Source organism: Ochlerotatus camptorhynchus, unplaced genomic scaffold (genome assembly GCF_037179485.1).
Source record: "Ochlerotatus camptorhynchus isolate MF236.1 unplaced genomic scaffold, CSIRO-AGI_Acam_v1.1 ptg000360l, whole genome shotgun sequence".
In the NCBI taxonomy this organism is placed as follows: domain Eukaryota; kingdom Metazoa; phylum Arthropoda; class Insecta; order Diptera; family Culicidae; genus Ochlerotatus; species Ochlerotatus camptorhynchus.
In genome coordinates this window covers 246,410-263,538 of record NW_027040848.1, presented here as the reverse complement: position 1 = coordinate 263,538, position 17,129 = coordinate 246,410, and the positions used below count along the sequence as shown (strand labels likewise).

At 43.1% G+C, this 17,129-nt stretch overlaps 1 protein-coding gene across 1 annotated transcript; it reads left to right on the top strand.

The window, feature by feature from the left end:
- Positions 1-878: 878 nt before the first annotated feature.
- On the top strand, positions 879-6,277 carry Oseg2 (intraflagellar transport protein Oseg2). Its single transcript, XM_065231689.1, is given in 4 exon segments — positions 879-967; positions 1,032-3,073; positions 3,129-3,540; positions 3,542-6,277. Coding segments are annotated over 4 exon segments (5,223 nt in total). The 5' UTR covers positions 879-928; the 3' UTR covers positions 6,272-6,277.
- The last annotated feature ends 10,852 nt before the right edge of the window (positions 6,278-17,129 follow it).

The following is a 17,129-nucleotide window of genomic DNA, read 5'->3' as shown; positions in this document are numbered from 1 at the left end:
TAGAACACCTGTGTAAATGTAAAAAAAATAAAATGAAGCAGAACAAAATAACATTGACGAGGGGAGCGTCATATCTAAATCGCAATTCTAGATGCTCGAAAAATCTCACACTATCGAATCAATCTACGAAAAATCTTCTTTCATGCCTCGCATCTACTTGCATCGAGCATCATCTGTTTGCAGGAAATCTTCAGAAACGTCACCAACATTCTTTTTAACTACTCAGCGTGCGCGCAACTAACCAGAGCAAAACAAAATATTTCCTGCATCATAGATAGAGTCACCCCCCTCGAACATTGATCAAACTGTTACACCAACCGATAAGACGGAATAATTTTTAACAAGTAGAATAACAAAATCTACCCGACGGCTCTTACAAACCGTTGAGCAAATCTTACATCAAAAATGAGTGTAATTTTTATAATTTTTGTGTGAGCAGAAGTAGAAAATTTTTAGATTAGAATATCATTTAACCCCTAAATGGTTGGTGCAATAAAAAGTCGATCAAAGTGGCTATTAAATATCGTGGTGGTGCGTATTACCCCACCATTTTCCCCTATCACCAATTACCAATGCCATTCAAGACTATTCGACCTGATGCTTCTTTTGTTTGAGCTCCACAGGTTACCGTTTCCATAGCAACGACGGTTACGATAGAAACCAGCATGTAAACATAAATGCAGTAGCGTTGCTATGATGACACGTGCTCTTCATAGCGATTAACGTGTTGATCCACGGAAACCACCTGTTAGATTGTGTTTGGGCTTTTAATGTTTACATGTGTTTTTTTTTACCGAATTTATAACCATGGATACAGTTGTCACAAACAATGGAATATGACAGTTTTGTAAATAATTGTGGAAAAATCGATTATTTTCTGGTAAAGCAGAATTCTGTGAGACGTAATTAAGAATTTTGTGTGTGAGAAATGCAGCTGAAATTCATGAAAACTGTTGTTGAAGCGCAAGTAAGTGCATTACATCGTTAGATAACGAAGTTGAAGTCTTAATGGAATTATCGCCTTCGAGCAGGACTATCTGTATCGCGTGGCCGGACTAACTTGGTCACCGAACAACCAAAAGCTTGCGGTGGCTACTGCGGATCGAACGATTCTACTGTTTGACGAGAACGGCGAACGACGGGACAAGTTCTCGACAAAGCCCGGTGATCCCAATGCTGGCAAAAGTTCCTACGTCATTCGAGGGATTGCGTTCAGCCCGGACTCGAGTAGGCTGGCTGTGGCGCAAAGCGATAATATCGTTTATGTGTATAAGCTGGGCGAATCATGGAATGAGAAAAAGGTCATCTGCAATAAGTTTCCGCAAGGTGGTGCTGTAACTTGCATCACATGGCTGTCGGGTGGAATGATCATCGCTGGGCTCGAAGACGGTAAGGTTCGGTCGCTGCACTGTAAGAACAATAAATCGAAGACATTGTATGGGGCGGAAAGCTTTGTAGTATCGCTCGCTCCGAATGCGAGAGGAACTGGGCTTTTGTCTGGGCACGACGATGGATCGGTAATCAAGTTTTACATTATTGAAGAGCCTGGTGAAACTTCCGGTAGGATCCTGCAGCATCCGGTAGCTCCAGTGTCGTTGGCATGGCCTCAAAGTGGTGTACTGGTAGGAGGATGTGACAAGAAGATTTGCTTCTACGACACCATAGGTCGGTTGACTCGTACATTTGACTACACTAGAGATGATACGGAACGGGAGTTTACGATCGCTGCCTCTAGCCCTAATGGGCAAGCTGTGGCAGTTGGTAGTTTTGATAGAATTCGTATTTTTACTTGGAGTCCTAGGCAGAATACGTGGGCTGAGTCCCTTTGCAAGAGCATTCCAAATTTGTACACGGTGACGGCTATTGCGTGGAGAAAGGATGGCTCCCGGTTAACGGTAGGATCGCTATGCGGAGCTGTATTGGCTTATGAGTCGGTCTTGCGTCGCACGATCTGGCAGGATAAGTTTGAGTTAACCTTCGTTGCTCCAAGTCAAGTTTTGCTCAAGTCACTTCATGAACCCTCGAATACCATGATCGTTGAGTCTCAGTTGGGGTTGGAGATTGATGACGTACGAATAATGGGAAAGGATAATTACTTGGTCGGGCGAACTGAAGATTCGCTTATTCTATGCGACCTTATTCGTTCTTTGACCAGTGAAATCCCCTGGATTGCGACTGGTCGTCACGAGAGATTCTACTTTGAAAATCCTACGGTTGCACTGATCTTCAATGCCGGGGAGCTCTCCCTGATAGAATACGGAGAAAACTACATCCTGGGTTCCGTCCGCACAGAATTCGTCAACCCACACGTTATTTCAGTTCGTCTGAACGAACGCGGAAATACAACAAACAACAAGAAACTTGCTTATCTTCTGGACATGAAAACCGTTTGCGTAGTAGACCTGATCTTGCAGTCAACGATAACTCAGATAACTCATGATTCCAAGATAGATTGGTTGGAACTGAGTGAAACCGGTCACAAACTACTGTTCAGAGACAAAAAGATGCGCCTTCTGTTGGTAGATATCATGAGCGGAAAGAAGCAGACACTGCTGGCCAAGGTGGCGTTCGTTCAGTGGGTACCCTCGAGTGATGTCGCCGTAGCGCAGAGTGACTCTAACCTGGCCGTCTGGTACAACATTGATCTGCCGGAGCACGTGACGATTCTACCGGTTCGGGGAGATGTGTTTGACGTGATCCGGGAAGATGGAAAAACTGAAGTCCACACAAGGGAGGGAGCATCCGAACATGTCTACAATCTGGATGAAGGTTTGGTAGAGTTCGGAACAGCCGTTAATGATAGCGACTTTGGTAGAGCAATTTTCTATCTGGAGTCCCTTGGGGATAAACCTGCAGCGAAGGCAATGTGGCATAACCTAGCGAATATAGCGCTGGCTCAACAGAATCTGCGAGTGGCTCAACGGTGCTTTGCGGCGTTGGAAAATGCATCCAAGACATTCTACATTGGGGAGATGATTACGATTTCTGAAAAGTATGAGGAAAGCACCGGGAATCCAGGTATGACTTGTCCGGAGGTGAGAGCTAGGATGGCTCTGCTTGGTGGAGATTTGAGGTAAGATGAATTGATGTCATGAGTTGATTTTCAACGACAGCACTTTTTTTTTCAGGTCTGCCGAGAGAATCTACATCGAGCAAGGTGACATCGATGCAGCATTGGACATGTACAAGAAGCTTCGCAGGTGGGACGATGCTATCAAGCTAGCCGAACGTCGGGGATATCATGGATTGAACGAACTGAAAGAGCAACAAATGGAGTTCCTGCTGAACACGAATCAAGAGGAGAAAGCAGGTGAGGTATTGGAGGAACGTGGTGAAAAGGACAAAGCAATGACATTGTACATGAAAGCCAACAAACCGGTAAAGGCAGCAAAGTTAGCCCTCAAAACGCCACATCTCTTGTCCAATGAGAATATTGTGTCAAGAGTGTCTGCCTCGCTGGTCAAGGCTGAATTGTTCGAGCTGGCAGCTGAATTGGCTCACCGAACAGGTCAACAGGAAAATGCCATAGCTCTATACCGGAAAAGGAGGAGCTTACGCTCGGGCAATCGACCTCGCTCGCTTTGTATCACCGGACGCGGTGACCAGTTTGGAAGAGGAGTGGGGGGATTGGTTGGTTTCAAAGCGCCAGCTTGATGCTTCGATTAGTCATTACATTGAAGCTGGCTGCACGGTCAAGGCTCTGGAAGCAGCTGTTGGAGCGAAGCAGTGGCGTAAGGCCGTTCAAATTGCCAAAGTTGTCGACGATCCTGAAGAGATACGTAAGTATGCAGTTGAGCTAGCTGAACATCTGTGTCTGATTGGAGATGTAAAAACGGCTGAAGACTTGCTGGTCAGAGCCGAGATGTACAAGGAAGCGATCAATCTTTTGAACAAGCACGGACAATGGGAGAAGGCATTTGACATAGCAGAGAAGTATTTGAATACGGATGACGTGCGTGACATGTTTATCGATTTGGCAAAAGGTCTTGAGAAAGACGGAAAATATCGAGACGCTGAGAAGGTGCTTCTCACCATCAACGAACCGGATATTGCCATCAACATGTACAAAGAGCTAGAGTTGTACGATTCTATGATTCGGCTTGTGGAGAGATATCATAAGAATTTACTGGAGCAGACTCATGCTTCGTTGGCTCGTCAATTAGAAAGCAAAGGTCGGTTGAAGAACGCTGAGGTTCATTTTCTGGCTGCAGCGGATTGGAAAGCAGCCGTGCACATGTACTGCAGTGCCAACAAGTGGGAGGAAGCTCATCGCGTAGCCAAACAGAAGGGTGGCGAAGGAGCTTCGGACCAGGTTGCGTTCATGTGGGCTAAGTCGCTTCCCATTGAAGGAGCTGCCAGACTTCTTACCAAGATGAACCTGATTGATAATTCGATTGCGTATGCTTGTGAGGCAGGGCAGTTTGACTTTGCTTTGGAGCTGTGCAAAGCTAGTGGCAAACCAGCGGATGATGTACACTTGAAGATTGCAATGGCTCTGGAAGACGATGGAAAGTTCACGGAAGCGGAAGCTGAATTTCTGTTGGCGAACAAACCGAAGGAAGCCATCATGATGCATACTCACAGCGGTGACTGGAAGTCTGCTCTACGCGTAGCGGAAAAGTATCTTCCCGAAGCAGTCAAGGAAGTGCTGCTCAGCCAAGCTGCTTCTGCATTGGAGTCACGGAATTATCCGGAATATGAAGCACTGATGATCAGAGCTGATCGACCGGATTTGATTTTGGAACACTATAAAGAGTACAACATGCTTAATGAAGCGTTGAGGGTCGCTAAAGATTATGTTCCTTCTGCTTTAGCGGAGATTCAGAAAATGTATGCCAAGGCGAATCGTGGAAGTGCATCTAACGATTCGAGATATCTTCTTCAAAAGGCCTCCGAGTGTGCAAGAGCCGAAGAGTTCAAGAAGGCTACGGAATGTCTGCTGCAGATCAACGATGGCAATGCCGATGAAGCAACCGTGGGAAGAGCATTGCTTCGTGCAGCTGAAATCTGCAACCAGTTTTTGGAAGGTCCTGATGCGATGGATATTGCTCGTGAACTTGGACCGCGTTTAATTGAAATCAATCAAATTGGACCTGCAGCTCAGCTGTATCTGGCTGCGGAGCTCCCCCGTGAAGCAGTTGATGTATTTATTAAAACTGATAACTGGAACAAAGCTCGTCGACTTGCGAAGGAAATTGATCCACAGTTGGTTGCTTACGTGGAGTCTCAGCAGAAATCACGTTTGAGAAACCAAGGCAACGTCGAACAGTTGGCCGATATCGACATCATGGGAGCTTTGGATTTGCTGGCCGAACAAGGTCAATGGACGCGCTGCATCGAAAAGGCTAAGCAGCATAGCGTTCCTGTTTTGCAAAAGTACTTGGCCCAATACGCCGCACAGCTGATCCGTGATAGTGATTGCATTGGTGCTCTGAACCTATATCTGGAGCATGGAGTACCACCTGTAGCGCAGAACTTCAACATCTACAACCGCATCGCACTGGAGTGCTTCGCTTTGCGTGAACCCGATGGGGTCCAGATTTGGAAGAACCTTCGGAACTTTCTTCTAAATTTGGTCCAAGCTTTGCGTGGTTCGGACCAGGCTGAAGCTGACGTGATTGACCGGTTCGAGCAGTTGCTGATGATTGCTCACTATTTCTGCACGAGAGCAGCATGTCGTCAAGCACCCGCCTTGCAGTCGATTGCCGTCAAAATCTCCGTTGCGATGCTGCGTCATACGGATATCATTCCATGTGATAAGGGATACTACGAAGCTGGTATGGATCTGCGAGGAATGGGTCGTGAGTCGGAGGCGTTCGTTATTCTTAACCACTATCTGGACGTTTGCGAAGCGATCGAGGAAGGTTCTGGCAACCTGGTCGATCACTCTGACCTCTCGTGCACGGATTTCCCCAGCTCGGTGCCGATACCGGCTGAGCTGCACCTGAAGAATGAGCAGGGCTTGCACGAGGAAGTCCGTGAATGGGTGTTGGCCGTCAGCATGGACCAGAAGGTCGATCAGGTACTGCCGACCGATGATCGCAATCTGTACGAGTCCAGTTTGGGTATTTCGGACCAGGCTTGTTTGGTTAGCGCTTATCCGGTGATGGGGCGACAGCCGGTGGTGTTTCAGCGCACTCACCGCTTGGCGAACAGAGATGCCTGGAGTAAGCTTACGGTTGCGGCCAGGATGGCACCGCAGACGGATATTCCAAATGTGATTGAGTTCATTGAAAAGTGGTGTGGACCGGCGAATTTTCTGTCCGGATAAATTAATGCCCGAAAATAGTCACCTATTTAGTGTTGCGAATAAATAGACGTGTGATACACTGATTTAGTGGTAATTTATGATGAGAAACTTCCCGATTTCAAAAGTCCGCTGCATACCACCCTAACTCGTCACGAGCCGTAATCAGCTGGCTACAGCACTTCTGCGACACATCCTCTCCCATTACACGTCCTTCCTGTGTATGTATCTACCTTCATTTAAGTCATCGTGTTCCTGCTGTGCTCTATTTTCCGACTGTAATAGTCTGCCGCTGTACCGATTTCAATATATTTGTGTGGGTGGAAAAGCCTCATGCTACATCCATGTCCGTTCAAAGGGAAAAGCGAAAGCATAATAATGGTACACGGCCGTCTCCTTACCACCGACCGTTGCCCCAAGCGACTACACAGTCGGTTCAGGTTGGATGCTGGCAGTCAGTCGTCGTCGTTAGAAATGGTTGAGAACAACAAAGAGGAAAAGTCGACAACAACAAAAACATCGGGCCACTGCTTGCCAGGAAGGGTATTTTTAGTTTGAAACAGGAGACGGGAGTTCCGGAGATTGTGGGGTTTCTCATGGTGAGATGAGTTGCACATGGAGAGCGTAGCAAAAACAAAAGAAATACGAGTGGGAGAGAGAGATGATGGCGCATGTCACCTGTTGCGAAGGCCTATCACGGAAGCTGTATGTTTGTTTTGTGAGTTGTAAATCGGTACCGTCTATGTCGAGATGGATGACCGGAGCAGGGTGGGTGTAATGACCAAGCAACGTGTTTTGCTTCTGGATCGTGTGGTGTGGTGAGCTCTTTTGATTTATGAGAGCGAGAGCGATTAACAGCCAGAGGGAGCAGCTCATTTCAAGAAATCTTTGAAATAAAGTTTATTCATTTGAAGTTGAATTATTTCTAAGGTCGTCAAATTATAAAAGAGTTGTGAAAACACCCGTTTATCTTTTTGATTTTCAAATTATAACTAAAGAACAAGGAAACATCTGAAAGAGAGGATGAGAATCTAAAGTTTAATAAGAGAGAGTCTTCTTATCAGAGTTCATGTGCATGGATACAAAGCAGCAGCGATGCAGTAGTAAGGGATGATGGAACAGCAGATATTAGTAGTTTAGTAGCTTTAAACGTTTAGTAAATTGGGTTTAGTACATCAAAATCAACTCAAAATATTAGTAGACAAACAATTTATTCCTTCTTCATACTATTGCGTTATTTAAACCAAAATTACGTAGATCAATCCAACAGGTAGAACTATTATGTCAATTGTGTCAAGTTTTATTTAAAGTGTAGAAATTAAAACGTCAACATCTGGCAATGACAATGAACCAATTTACCCTCCTGCTGTACACTGTACCAAAACATCATCATCGAATGAAACCTCAGACCATTCAACCGGGTGACGGTTGTTTTGTGATCAGATGCTTCTCTCAATAAACATTGATGTACGAACATAGGTAAAGCGTACGAACATAGGTAAAGCATGCAAACCAAAGATTGTCTATTTCTTGGTCGAAGAAGTTTGGAACTCGGGTCTAATTTAGAAACATTATTTTCAAATGTTTTGTTCCTCAGGACAGAGAATCGTTTTTTAATTTGTTTTTGTAGATCCCGCCAGATAACTTTCATGGCAGGATCGCTTGTTCTTTGATATTGTCTCCTACGGACATTTTTAAGACGGATCAAGAGCTGAAGATCGTCGTCTATTATAATTGAATCGAATTTAACCTCGCATTTTGGTACTGAGGCAGCTCTTGCTTCAACTATAGAAGTAGTCAGAGATTCAAGAGCATAATTAATTTCATCTTTGGTTTGCAAAGGAATGTTTGGATCGAAGTTATATTCCATAAATGTTCGATATTGCTCCCAATCAGCTCTATGGTAATTGAAAGTAGAGCTGTTGGGATTAGAAATTATTTCTTGGGATATTTCAAAAGTTACTGGAAGGTGATCAGAACCGAAGTCAGTATGGGTAACCAATTGGCTACAAAGTTGACATGAATCAGTTAAGACAAAATCAATAGCGGAGCGATTTCTTGCAGAAGAAAAGCATGTTGGGCTGTTTGGATATTGAATAGTGTAATAACCTGCAGAACAATCATCAAACAGAATATTACCATTGGAATTGCTTTGAGCATTATTCCATGAGCGGTGTTTTGCATTAAAATCACCAATAATGAAGAATTTAGACCTATGACGGGTAAGTTTCTGGAGGTCACCCTTGAGAAAATTCTTTTGCTGGCCTACGCATTGGAATGGCAAATAGGCAGCTATAAACGTAAGTTGTCCAAATTTTGTTTCAACAGAAACTCCCAAGACGATCATTTCTATAAATTAAACAATTCGAGTCCTTCTTAACCTTATGGCCAGGTTTAAGGAACGTTTCAGTTATAACGGCAATATGCACGTTATGAACTCTCAAAAAGTTAAATAGCTCGTCTTTATTATCTTTAAGAGATCGAGCATTCCAATTTAAAATATTTAAAGCTTTAAAATCCATTACTGAATTTTAAAATCATGACAATATTATTAGCAAATTTTACTCCAGTTTGAATAGCATCAAACATGGAGTTAGATTTAAGCATATCAGAAATCATGTCAATTAATGAATTCTGTAAAAATTCCATTTTAGGGTCAGTAATGCTTCCTAAGTCAAAATTGTCAAAATTTCCGTTAGAACATTGGTTAGTATTTTGATTTCTACCCGTTGCAATAGCAGCATAGGTAGCTCCATTAACTCGCTGAACATTGTTAGCAGCGAGGGGAGTAGGTACAGATGAATCATTTGAAGCTACGGGTACGAATGTAGAGGGGAGTAGGTACAGATGAATCATTTGAAGCTACGGGTACGAATGTAGAATTTGTTCCTCGCTGACCGTTGGTAGCAGCAGAGGAAGTTGTACCTCTTCGGAAACGTGAAGCGTTCCCTACCTGTCGTTTAGAACGAGATTGTAGAATCGCTTTGCGAGTCTTACATTCCCAAAAATTGGATTTGTGGTTTTCACCACAATTTGAACATTTAATTCAAAGTGTTTTTTATGTTACTTCATACGCGAAGTTAACGATTTTCAGAGTTGGTTGGAAATGCTAACATGAAGCTTTAGTGTGATGATTTATTAGCTAGAGAATGATCTTTAGAAGAGGGTAGGTGGATAGTTCCGTTAGAGTACGGCAGTATGAAAATTGAATAGAAGTTGAAAATGAGCGAAGGGCCATTCTTTAACTTCGTTAACTTCGCGTATGAAGTAACATAAAAAAAACACTTTGAATGTAACAACTCAAGGCGGGAGTAGCCGTCAACAATGCTGATGATGGTACAGCACGCAACAACCACCCTACTGCTTTCTCTCTGAGATGATCACGTTGGTCATGACGAGAGGAGCAACACAATAGTTGGGTAAAGAAGAACTGCATTATAACACACCATCGACTGGAAATGCTCTCGCAAACGTGGGGCTTTAGGTAGTGATGAAAAACGTCGCTAGAACTATTCCACAGCCGCAGTCAGTTTATGAGCAACAAGAGGGACGCACATTTTTGCCTGTGGACTTGGAGACATACTTCAAGTCCCCGCGTACATCGTACGGGCTAGGCAAAAATGTGCGTCTATCTTGTAAAACTGTCGCTTTAATGGCCCTTCGGTCATTTTCAACTTCTATTCAATTTTCATACTGCCGTACTCTAACGGAACTATCCACCTACCCTCTTCTAAAGATCATTCTCTAGCTAATAAATCATCACACTAAAGCTTCATGTTAGCATTTTCAACCAACTTTGAACATTTAAATTTCTTAGGATCTTCCTTCACAGGACAGTCGTCCTTTGCGTGAGAGGAATCACCACAGTTCATGCATTTAGCTGGCATGTAGCAATGTTTAGTTCCGTGACCCCATCCCTGGCACTTACGGCACTGGGTGAGGTTTTGGAAATTTCCTCCAGTCTTCCTGAAGTGTTCCCACTTCACTCGGACATGGAGCATAAGGCTAGCTTTTTCTAAGGCCTTAAGGTTGTTTAGTTCACTAGACTTGAAGTGAACTAAATAAAAATCATTAGAAATCCCGTTGCGCGAATCGCCAGGACGGGATTTCATTTTCATTTTGATTACTTGGAGTGGCACAACTCCAAGCAATTTTGCCAGTTCATCTTTGATCTGATCCAGGGATTCACCACTGGGCAGTCCTTTCATGACAACCTTGAACACACGTTCAGTTTTGGTGTCGTAAGTAAAAAATGTGTGCTTCTTCTCAGTAAGATACTTGAGAAGACATTTAAATCCGTCCAAGGTTTCAGCCAATACACGACATTCACCCCGACGTCCAATTTGTAGTGAAAACTTAACTTTCACGAAATTCGGAAGTGGTTATCACAATAGGGGGAATCTTTTCCTGCTTGGCATTAAGCCGGAAAAGTTTACTATAATTTTTCTAGGATGATCTAGGATCATTCTCATCATCCGTGAGCAAATCAAATTGATTACTCAAATTAATTTCATCAGAAGGGGGGTCAAGAGTTTGCCCCTTTCTTTTGCGTTTAGGCGCCATGGCGGCAGTAAATTTTTATCCAAATCGACTTCCAAGCAGATTACTATAAGAATCTGAAGGATCGAAGAAGAATTTTCCAAATCGATATCCAAGAAGGATTACCTCGGGTAGGGTCCAAACAAGGATCGAAGAGGAATAAGAGTTGAAACAGGTAGAAATTTTTTACAGGGTGAGCACTGAAAAGTGCTGTTTAAATTTGTTGTAGCTTTAGGTAGTAGTAACACTTCCTTAAGGGGTTAGGCCTACCTGCAAATTTTAAAAAAAAATCGAGTTTTTTACTGTCCTAATCGAAAGTATATAAAGTCAAGAATATTTCCTCAAAAGATCAAGTTGATCCGATGAAAATTGTGAAAGTTATGCGACGTACAAAAATATTCACTTATAGTGGACTAAACCCAACTTGAAACTTTAAACGCGATTATCTCGGAATCATATTTTCAAAACCGGTGCCAAAAATTTCTCGAAATGTATACATTCGATTCGTTTTGATTTCTGTTTAGTACTATTTTGTGCAGTCCACGATCGTTCGGATTTCGTCTATCATTTAATTTCGATTTTTTACAGCCGATCAAAGACAAATTTTTTCAACTTTGCAATTCCGCCATTTTGTCAAAAAAATTAAAAAAAAACCGGACGATCAAGGACTAGTTTAACACATGCTTAACGATTTGGCATGGTTTTTTTTTAATTTCAGATGATTACATCACAAACCACAGTTGACTCTTAGCAAACGATGATGGAATTGATGGAGCGGATGGCTTTCAGTGCGTTGAGCGTCACTGTTCCCTTCTGGTAGTGCTCCTGGAAAAGGCAATCCAGGAAAGCCTTCACATTCTCGTCCCATCTTGTCATCCGATAGACGGCACTTGGGGTCAGCTTGTATCGGACTCTGATTTCAGCTTCGATAAACTTTGGGTCGAAGTTCGGTAGGCCCTTGATGACGGCCTTGAATGTTTTCTCACCGGAAATGTCGTGGGTGAAGAATTACACCTTGAAAGTCCTCAGGTAGGCGACGACCATGTTAAGTTGAGCGGCTCCGGTGCTCACGCCACCACCGACATCTGCATCAGCAACATGGCCCATATATCAGTTTGTCTACGAAGAACTAAGCTCGAACCACTATCCGGTGGTGGCCGAAGTGGGTTCCTCGGTGAACCGATTCGAAGCTTCCCGGTGCAACTACCATCGTGTCAACTGGGAACACAACCATCTACTACTATGTCCAACCGGAAACGTCCAAAAACGTTGACCGGTGTCTGCAATTCTTCGAAGAGGCAACAACACGTGCACAGATGAGTAACACTCTGAACCTTGACAGCTCTACTAAAGACCTCATTAGACTCCGTAACACCATAGAGGTAACTCTAAGACCGGAAGGTTCCGAAGAAATGTGCTCAACTTTTTGGCTCAGCTCTGGTACTAAAGGGTGATACGGTCAAAATTTGGTCAAGGGAAAACGCGTGTAAATCGGTGAATTCAAAAAATTTTTCAAGTTCAATTAGTATAAAATTCAGGAAAAATATTCAGTTAGGCTTCCGCTTTTCCAAATCCAAATTGCCGGGCCTTACGCTTGACCCCTGCCATCAGATTTTGTACAGCCACCTTGTCCACCTTCTTCGCCGCAGAAAGCCAGTTTGCCTTGAACTGCTGCTCGCCCTTAGCAGTTTTTTTGGTCTTCTTTAGGTTCCGCTTGACAATAGCCCAGTATTTCTCAATTGGGCGGAGCTCTGGCGTGTTGGGAGGGTTCTTGTCCTTGGGAACCACCTGCACGTTGTTGGCGGCGTACCACTCCATGGCCTTTTTACCGTAATGGCAAGATGCCAAATCCGGCCAAAACAGTACAGAACAACCGTGTTTCTTCAGGAAAGGCAGCAGACGTTTATTCAAACACTCTTTCACGTAAATTTCTTGGTTGACAGTCCCGGAAGCTATGAAAATGCTGCTTTTCAAGCCACAGGTACAGATGGCTTGCCAAACCAGATATTTCTTTGCGAACTTTGACAGTTTCATGTGCTTGAAAACATCTGCTACCTTTCCCCTTCCTTTTGCCGTATAAAACTCCTGTCCCGGAAGCTGCTTGTAGTCGGCTTTGACGTAGGTTTCGTCGTCCATTACCACGCAGTCAAACTTCGTCAGCATCGTCGTGTACAGCCTCCGGGATCGCGCTTTGGCCGTCGTATTTTGTTTATCATCGCGATTTGGAGTCACTACCTTCTTGTAAGTCGATAGTCCGGCTCGTTTTTTGACTCGATGCACGGTTGTAGACGATACACCCAGCTTATTTGCGGCATCTCGGAGAGAGAGGTTAGGGTTTCGCTTGAAACTACCGGCAACTCTCTTTGTCGTCTCAGCGGCTTCCGGTTTTCGATTTCCCCCCGATCCACACTTCCTGGCAGTCGACAAACGTTCTTCAAACACTTTAATTACATTTGTAACGGTTGATTTGGCAACTTTTAGCGATTTTGCCAACTTTGCGTGCGAGTAGCTCGGATTTTCGCGATGCGCGAGCAAAATTTTGATACGCTGCTCTTCTTGCTTGGACGGCATTTTGACAACTGAAGAGTGAATTCCAAAATCAAAATAGGAGCAACATTCTACACACACACACCTTCAAAATGAGGGGTGTTCAGGTTTTTTAAATGCAAAATTGAAAGAAATACGTCAAGTTGATATTGACCAAATTTTGACCGTATCACCCTTTATCTTCGGTCCCAAGCTAATCCATCATCATTTTATCTGCCAAACTTTCATAGCGAATCAAAACAAACATTGTGTAGTAGTAGAATTTCGACTAGAATGGAGTACGTTAATCGATTTGCTTGGGACCAATAGGCTGGTCAAGTAGTGAGCCAATTTAAAATGGTTAGTTTCGTATTGATTGTTGGTAAGAAACTAATCTGTCATTGAGTATGTTATGCCCGGTATGCTAATCGGGGGGAGTTGTTCCTAATGCCATCATCTTAAAATCAAAATCAATTGAACATTTTGGATGAAAATGAGAAAAGCAGCTATCCGCTATCTAAGGGGACCTTCTTCGAATGGGTGATATCATTTCCTTAGTCATTTAATGAAGGCATGGATCATTCTCATTTGAGAAACGCTTCTTCTTCTTCTTCTTCTTCTTCTTCATTCCTTTATTTAACGTCGGTCTCTGTTCCGTAATCTAGTGCCAATCACCGACGGACAGCTTCCACACCTGCGTAGGATATCGCACCCATTCATCAACACACAGGGGCTGGGACCAACGGCCGACCTCGGCTGGGATTGAACCCAGACCCATTGGGGTGTGAGAAAGCAGTCACGCTTACCACTACACCACCAGCGCCGGCATAGAAACGCTTGATATCATTCAATTGAGTGTAACCTACACATAAACGGAGCTCGAGTTGACATTCCGACGAAAAAGCTAAGCCAACCCGACACCAACATGACTTCTACCAAACCCCAATCCGATGTTGACACGACATTTACTCGACATAAACCCAAAATTTAACATAGATCAACCTGACATTGGGTCGACATCGACCTTAAATTTGCCTTTCATTGATCCAACATCGGGTCGACTTGTCTGTTCAGCACCATTTTGCTAGGTTTTTTGCATACTCCACTGTCGTATATCAAATAGTTCGTTGCGCGACGAAAAATACGTCTGATTGAGCTACATTTCGCGTCTGTTATGACTTAATTTATGTCAAAATTGACGCTTGTATGTGTCACTCTCAGAGCACTTAAATTTACGTGTGCATGTCAATTGTCAATGACAATGCTGTCAGTGACGAACATGTGTACACACTTAGAAAAATGCATTTAAATTTAGGTGCTCTGAGAGTGACATATACGAGCGTCAATGTTGACATAAATTTAAGTCATAACAGACGTGAAATATAGCTCAATCAAACGTACTTTTCGTCGAGCAACAAACTTTTCAATCTCGGAGCACTTAATATTACATGACATGTTTGTTTACGTCTCATCTTTTATGTCATAGATGGATTTCGTCACGTGTAAAATTCATTATTTCTAAGTGTGTAGATTTTTGTATTAACTAAATTTGCAACGAAATTAAATGACTTGAACAACACAATTACATGGAGCCGTTAAAGTGAACAAGTATCTACGTCCTGAACTACTTGTGACACAGAATGCACGAAATTACACTTTTTGTTACCAGGTGAATCTTTGTCATTGACGAAGAAATGAAAGAGATTTTTACCAAGGTTTTTCTTTTTGAAGATCAAGTCGGTCAGTGACTATGTGAAATTCTTTTTTGTCAATATCGTGCAAAAATTGTCAATGACAAATTTCAGCACTGATAGTGAGTTACTCAATTGACAGTGACGATGAGGTTAGAATGAGAAAGAGGCTCTTCAAATCATGGGCATGTGAGAATTCGTTTTCACAGAATTGATTGAATGATTGTATTGGTTAATCTTCAGTCGAATGATATGAAAATTAACAGCACTGTCCAGAACAAGATCTTTATGATGATCTTAAACTGTCCCCGTGGACTCGAAACTCTGAGATGCACCTCCTGGTTGGAATTCAGACATGAAAAGAATGGAGAGTATTATTAAAAAAAAAACAAAGATAGGTAATCAATTGAAATGCTAAATCTGCTGTAACTTTTAAGGAGTTCTATGACTTCAGGGCTACCCAGAAAAAAACTTTCGAGAAGTCAAGATATAATCTCAGAAGTCTGCACAACTTTAGGACAATTTAAGAAACTTGGAAGAAATCTAGCTCTAGAGATCACCAGGGAAGGCCAGATATCTTAATATTTTAAGTTCAGATTTTCGGGAAAGTTTAAAGATCTGTAGTTATTAGGAAAGGATACTAAGTAGTGGTAGTACTAAGATCTGAAAATGTTAAATTATATAAATTCAGGACAGCACCATGAGTTTCAGGATAGTTTTGAGAAAGTATAAGAAGTTCCAGGAATTTTGAGGGAAGCCATGAGAACTACAGTTTTATTATTTTCAGGGATTTTTTTTCTCTTGATTTGTTTTTCGTCGATCTTGTTTTCCGTGCTGAGCACCAATGTTGCCGACGCCAGGGAGGCAGCTTCCACACCTGGACCCTACCTATCGACCCATCAACTCATGAGCCGGGTACCAACGGCTTTACTTCCCTTCCGAAGGAAGGCATGATCAGAGATGTTATGCCTCAGAAAATCCCGGTGGCAAAGACTGGGATTGAACCCAGGCCTTTTGGGGTGAGATGTAATCACGCTTACTACTACACCACCGGCGCCACTATTTTCAGGGATGTTCGGAGTATTTCGGAGTATATGCCATCCCTAAACTGCTTTACAATTAATTTATTTTCTGGTGTCTGGAACCAGTTGCGATAATATGCCACCATTTTTCTAATCTTCAAATACGTAGGGTGCTGCTCCACTTATACATACCTCACTTCACTTTCACATTCTCTCACCTGCCCCTAGCTACGTCACTTCTAGCATAGCATATACATTTACACTTGCGATGGTTCCCGCGAAGATGCTGGATGCTCCTGGACCAACCGCGTTTGGAGTTCAGTTATCAGTCTACGGTCGTGAGAGTCGGTCGGTCGGAAAAGCAGCATCCAGTATCCTGTGGTGCGAATGTGAGTCGGATACAAGAATTAAATCGTTTTTCGAGGAACGCAAGTGAGTCTGTTCACGATGGAACTTTCCCATAACGCATGATGTCGTACATAAACAGAGAAGAGGGAAACGAAAGGTGCGGAAAATCAATTGATTCCAGGCTGGGCCACGATTGCAGAAGGGAGGAGTGATTCAGATGTATCCCAGTGGAAGGAGAAAATGAAAGTGAAATTCTTATCGAGGTTGTTTATTTTCGCTCGTGGGATTTGAAAGCTTTCTTGAGTGAAAATTTATGAGTCGAGTGATGAAATTGTTTTGAATCGAAAATCGGGGAGGAATAAATTTTGTACGCAATTTTGAGTGCGTTGTTGAATCCCTGTAGAGGGTGGTTTGTAACGGCAAAAGCAGTGATAAAAAAGTGATACATGAAAAGCCGACTGTGAAGCAACAGTTTCTTTTTTACGTCCCGGGAGCTCCGAGAAGTGAACAAAGCGAAGCGAGTGAAGGAGGTGGCAAATAATTTTTCCGCCTGATGAGCTATGCTGCTTCATCGGTGTATATGTTGTTAAGAGTGTCTTACAATTAGGAGAAAACGGAATAATAAGAATTTTACCACGATGCTTAATGGAAAACGGAGCGAAAAGCTTTCGGCGAATGCGAGATAAAAGTGAGCCACCTTCTCGCTAGGGTTGACAGGGCTGATGGTAACGCGTGAGGCGTAGAATCCTAAGCTGA